Raw genomic sequence first — 6,393 nt, 5'->3', positions numbered from 1 at the left:
AAAACAAGTCAAACCCAAAGTCAAAGAATAGAAAGAATTAAATAACTGCCAAGGCATAAAATTGACTTCATGAAATAGTGACTAAAAAACTACATGAAGAATCAGTGAAACTAGGAATTGGTTCTTTGAAAAGATAAACAAGGTTGACAAAATATTAAGAAAATTAACCAAAATAAAGAGAAAATGGAATTAATAAAACTAGAAATATAAATGGGTATATAACAGTGGATTCCAATTAAATTCGGAGAGTCACTGGGGATCATTCAGAAAACTTAGATTTTTTCTCTATCATATGTCAAAAGCATTTGTTCAACTATGTTCATAGCAGTATTATTTGTAATAGCCAGAACCTGGAAACAACCTAGATGCCCTTCAATGGAAGAATGGATGAAGAAAGTATGGAATATATACACATTAGAGTACTACGCTGCGGTAAAAAACAATGACTTCTCGAATTTTGCATGCAAATGGATGGAAATAGAAAACACTATCCTGAGTGAGGTATCCCAGACCCAAAAAGGTGAACATGGGATGTACTCACTCATAATTGGTTTCTAGCCATAAATAGGGGCCACGGAGTCTACAATAGGCGAATCTAAAGAAGCTAAGTAAGAAGGTGAACCCAAGGAAAAACATATAGTTATCCTCTTGGATAAGGGAAGTAGACAAAATTGCCGGGGAGAAAAGTGGGATGTTGGGGGTGGGGTGGGATGGGGGTAAGGGGAGATGGGGAGAGAAAAGGTAGAAGGAAAGGAGGGGGGACTTGGGGAAACAGGAGGATCGGGATAAAGGAAGGTTGGATAGGGGAGCACGGAACCCCATTTCTTAGTTAAAGGACCCACTTTAGGATGGGCAGGAGACTTGACCCTAGAGGGGATCCCAGGTGCCCAAGCTGAGGCCCCCAGTTAGTTCCTTGGGCAGCTGAGGATAGGGAACCTGAAATGACCCTATCCTAGAGCAATACTGACGAATATCATGCATATCATCCTAGAACCTTCATCTGGCGATGGATGGAGATAGAGACAGAGACCCACACTGGAACCTTGGATAGAGCTCCCAAGGTCCCAAGGAGGAGCAGAAGGAGGGAGAACATGAGCAAAGAAGTCGGGACCACGAGGGGTGCACCCACCCACTGAGACAGTGGAGCTGATCTACTGGGAGCTCACCAAGGCCAGCTGGACTGTTACCAAAAAAAGCATGGGATAAAACTGGACTCTCTGAACATGACGAACATTGAGGGCTGATGAGACGCCAAGGACAATGGCACGCGGTTTTGATCCAACGCAATGTGCTGGCTTGGTGGGAGCCTAGCCAGTTTGGATGTTCACCTTCCTAGATATGGACGGAGGGGGGAGGACCTAGGACTTACCACAGGACAGGGAACCCTGACTGCTCTTTGGACTGGAGAGGGAGGGGGAGAAAAGTGGGGGGAAGGGGAGAGGGGTGGGAGGAGGGGGAGAAGAATGGGAGGAGGGGGAGGGAAATGGGAGGCTGGGAGGAGGTGGAAATTTGTTTTTTTTTCTTTCTTTTCTTTATTCTCCTTTTATCAATAAAAAAAAGAAAACTACATTAAAACAGATTGCATTAAGAAAAAAAAAGGAAACTTAGATTTTTAATGGAAAATTTCAAATGAACAGATAATTTTCTATGCACAAATAACCTACCAAAATTAAGGCATGCACAAGTTAAAGAGAAGCACAAGGAACATAATTACAGCAGTAATGACGATCCTTCCAACAAAGAAAAGCCCAGGACAGGAGGGATTCCCTGCTGGATTCTTCCAAACCATTAACAGTGTCAATTCCAGGCCTCCCAATTGTTTCATAAAATAGAAAGGAAAAGAACGCTATTAAACTCAATCTATGAAATCAATAATACACTCATACCAAAACCAGGTTAAGGACATAGCAAAGAAACCCATCCATGAATTTCTTTGATGGACACAGATACAAAACCCTCAATAAAATGCTTGCAAATGGAATTCAAGGGCACACTAAAAAGAATTCTCACAAACTGTGAGCCAAGAAGGTTTCATTCCAAGGATACAAGGATGGCTAAATATATGGAAATCAATAAGTCTGGTGACACATTTAAATAGATTAAATTTAAGTAAATTTAAGGACAGACATCATACAATCAACTCAAAGGAAAGCCTTTGGGAAAATTCAGTATTCTTTACACCGAGAATATCTCGAAGAAACCAATAACAACGAGACTATATCTTGAGAATTCCCATCATGTCCCACTTGGGTGTGATGATGGCTACAGTACCTTGCTTTCTGAGCAGCAGATCTGTCTGGGCCTATCTCGTTGAACTGTGAAAATACGAGGGTGTGTGGGGCTGGCAGGCACGAGCCAATCTGGGCGCTCATACGCATGCGCGGCCTCCTCCCCTCTACCACCCGCCTTCTAACACCTTCTTCAGTTGGTAAACTCCAGAGTCTGCCACCTCCTGCTGAGCTGTGCCTCAGAGGTGGTGACTCTGGATGGGCATCCTCCTCCACAATAATCAGCCTGCCTGAGTGTGGTCTGCCAGCCAGTGTTCTGAGAAGTCCCGGGTGCGTGGTACAGCAGCAGAAGCAACCTAAGCAATGGCGTCCATCAGGAAGAAACTGGTGATCGTGGGAGATGGAGCTTGTGGAAAGACGTGCTTGCTCATCGTCTTCAGCAAGGATCAATTTCCTGAGGTTTACGTTCCCACAGTGTTTGAGAACTATGTGGCTGATATCGAAGTGGATGGGAAACAGGTGGAGTTGGCCCTGTGGGACACAGCTGGACAAGAAGATTATGATCGCCTCAGACCCCTCTCCTATCCGGACACTGATGTCCTCCTGTTGTGTTTCTCCATTGGCAACCCTGATAGCTTTGGGAACATCCCACAGAAATGGACTCCAGAAATCAAGCATTTCTGTCCCAACGTGCCAATCATCCTAGTTGGGAGCAAGAAAGATCTTAGGGATGACAAGCACATAAGACTAGAGTTAGCCAAGAGGAAGCAGGAGCCGGTAAAACTTGAACAAGGCAGAGATTTGGCGAACAGCATTGGCGCTTTTGGGTACGTGGAGTGTTCTGCAAAGACCAAAGATGGAGTGAGGATGGTATTTGAAATAGCCACAAGGGCTGCTCTGCAATCGAATCGCGGGAAGAAAAAGCCTGGGTGCTTCATCTTGTGAAGCCTTAGTGCAAGCACAGCCCTGGTGCAGTTAATTTTCAAGCGCTATTTCGTAATCAAACTGTGTAGTTGCTAACCTTCTGTTTATGTATATGTACAAGACTAAAAATCATAAGTCATCTTGCTACCAGTGAGTAGAAGGCAACCATGATTACTAAAGATGTCCAATCTGTCTGACCTGCCAGGATCCTGACTCTAACAGACCTGAAACATCGAGCACTAGGTGAAGAATTTATCATTTCTAGAAAAAGAAATGGTAGCTGTATTATTAGATTATAAGTACTTTCTGACATGGCCAACCTATCATCTGTCTGCTGCAAAGAATTCTGAGTCACCAGACTTTATCACAACTTTGATTGCCATCTTTATTTTTGATGAAACGTTTCTTCATGCAGCTGTGGTAGAGTAGGTGGTCTATGATTTCTTGCTAGTTACTTTATAGTTGCTATGCAGTTAGTGCACGTTAATGGATGTTACCAGGAATAAGAACATCTACCCCAGACTAGATGTAGCATTTTTGGTATAATTGGATTCCCTAATACTAATATTTGTCATTTCCTTAGCAGGTGGTTGAAAGAAAACATTTCAAAATAAAGTCATATGAAAACTTAATTTTTAAAATTTCCATTTTTCTCTGATACAGTATAGCCATTCTCCTTTAAGCCCTTCACAACTAGTACATCTTTCCAGAACTGGGCTAAGTAAATAGGAATCAGGCTTCATATCCTAAGGCAATAAGCCCTTGAAAGAGGCGTAGCCCTTCTCATCTGATCTGCAGGGTCTGGATCTAAGTCACAGTGCCTCCCAGGGGAGCCACCTGTTCTTATGAATGGCATGGGGTGTAAAGGTAGTCTTTGTTTCCAAGATGACTGAAATTTTTTTCTGTATGAGTTAATTTTTCCAACTAAAAGAAGAAACGCAGTTTCTTAAGTGTATGTATGCAAGTATGTGTGTATGTGTGGGGAGGTGGAAGCTGTATAGCCAACATTGCACTCAATGCATTCTCATTGCAATAGGAAATTAAACAAGGTTTTCCATCTCCTCCATTCTTATTCATCATAATGTTAGTGTTTAGGGCAATAGACAAAACGAAAAGTGAAAAAGAAGTAATAGGAAAGAAATGAGTCATGTTATCATGAAGTTCAGATGACACAATCCAATACTGAAGAGATCTCAATGACTTTACAAAAAAAAAGAAGGAATCTTAGATTTGCTAACACTTAGTAGCAGAACATAGATCAGCACACAATGCTCATTAGATTCAATTTGAGATGGTCCAGTGAGTAGAGCTTACCATATGAGCCTGGTGACTCCATTAAAATGCTGGATACAGTGGTGAGCATCTCAAATTCCTGCACTGCTATGGTCATGTAGGACAAGGAGAGAAGAGGATCTGCTGGAAGCTTGTGGGTTTGTGCATGTACAGTTTGAGAGCAGCTGGTGGGAGGCAGAAACTTCTTTCTACATATGAGTGATGAAGTCAACATAATACTGAAATACTTGCATGTTCATGTTTGTTCATAACATCCAAGCAAAGGGATCAGGCTAGATTGCCAATAAGATGAGTAGATAAAGGAAATGTATGTATACTCAATGGAGCTTTATTGAGCCTTAAAGAAGATAAGAATAAAATTATGTCATTTGCAGGAAACAGATGCAACTGAATATATAATTTATGTCTTTGGCTTTGGGGTTACCCAGCATATATGTTGAAAAACATCACAAAGTGACTTATGTAACTTTTCTTGTAATAAGAATGAAAATGTCAGCCGGGCAGTGGTGGCGCATGTCTTTAATCCCAGCAGAGGCAGAGGCAGGTGGATCTCTGTGAGTTCAAGGCCAGCCTGGTCTACAAGAGCTCATTCCAGGACAGGATCAAAAGCTATGGAGAAATCCTGTCTCGAAAATCAAAAAAAAAAAAAAGAAAAGAAAAGAAAAAGAAAATATCTACCCAATGCTCTTGCAGACTTAGCTCAAGAGCCTTCCACAGAGAAGACTGAAACCAGATTTTTTTCAGCAGAGTGGAAAAAGATATATGGGCAAAGAGAAAGAACTCAGGCAAGAATGTTCAGTTTGCAAATAGAACAAAGAAGAAATAATGAAGTCCAGGGTTTCCCTGTTCTTGCCATTTCAGTGCAAACACCAGATATTGTCAGATGAGGTACACAGGAATCCTATCCTGATAAATAAACTTTATTCTGGGAATACATTTGTTGTGTATCATGGGGACCACCACCAACTTTTCAAATACCACAAATATGTAAATGTAAGTAAACATATATAATAAATATAGCATAACTACAACCTGGCAACAACATCAGATCACATATCTGGAGGCCCAGGGATCAGGGCCCTATTGCTTAGAATACACTCATTGCTAGCAACAGACATTGAGACGTGACTGCAATAATGACACATTCATTTTATTTTTAAATAAATCTATCTAATTTTTTAAAGATGGTTTATAAAACATAAATGGCTGCCATAGCTCAGATTCCTAGACAATTTTTTGACATGGGATTCCCCTCTGTATGCTGTGAATATCATTGGTTTAAAAATAATCTGTTTTAGCCAGTACAACAAAGGTAGACAGGGAAAACTAAACTGAATGCTGGGAGAAAGAAGGCAGAGTCAGAAGAAGACATGTTGCCCAGATGGAAACAGATGCCACAACTTTACTTGGCAAGTTACAGCCTCGTGGTGGGATACTGAGATTAATGGAGATGGGCTAGTTCAGTATACAAGAGTTAGCCAGAAATACACTTAAGTTATTGGCCAAAGAGTATTACAAATAATACGTTTTTTGTGTGATTATTTCGGGACTGAGCATTGGGAACTAACTAGTGGCATCCTAGTACACTTTATTTGTAAGCTTTATTTATAAATAAGTAGTCTGTTTCAGCAAAATGCAATGGTGTATGAATGCCCTTCACTGGCTCACAGCTATAAGACATGTGACTTCCATAATTTTAGAGGGAGCTTCCACGTGGCTTTCTAGTCACTCAACAGCTAATGCAAATTTCTGTCAGTTTGCTTCTTGTAAGTGATAAGGACTTGTACATAGCTCAGATACTTCCAAATCCCATATATGATAAGAATTAAATAATTATTAATTAAATTAATAATTTAAAAACATAATTCTTTTGTACAATACCGATCTTTAGAACAAGCACAAACTTCAAAACAAAAATTGACTGGGATGGCAAGACAGAGGCAGTACA

The 6,393-nt window shown here is 40.8% G+C and overlaps 1 protein-coding gene across 2 annotated transcripts; it reads left to right on the top strand.

Annotated features, from left to right (window-relative positions):
• Positions 1-2,591: 2,591 nt before the first annotated feature.
• Positions 2,592-3,173, top strand: LOC142855606 (transforming protein RhoA-like). Of its 2 annotated transcripts, XM_075982065.1 has the most exons (2): positions 2,592-2,747; positions 3,000-3,173. In XM_075982065.1, exons 1-2 carry the CDS (start codon positions 2,592-2,594, stop codon positions 3,171-3,173), a joined length of 330 nt encoding a protein of 109 aa, XP_075838180.1. The 2 variants fall into 2 exon arrangements, with proteins under 2 accessions (XP_075838180.1, XP_075838179.1); XM_075982064.1 differs by having other exon boundaries at positions 2,592-3,173.
• The last annotated feature ends 3,220 nt before the right edge of the window (positions 3,174-6,393 follow it).

This window comes from Microtus pennsylvanicus, chromosome 8 (genome assembly GCF_037038515.1).
Source record: "Microtus pennsylvanicus isolate mMicPen1 chromosome 8, mMicPen1.hap1, whole genome shotgun sequence".
In the NCBI taxonomy this organism is placed as follows: domain Eukaryota; kingdom Metazoa; phylum Chordata; class Mammalia; order Rodentia; family Cricetidae; genus Microtus; species Microtus pennsylvanicus.
This window is presented reverse-complemented; position numbering and strand designations above follow the sequence as displayed.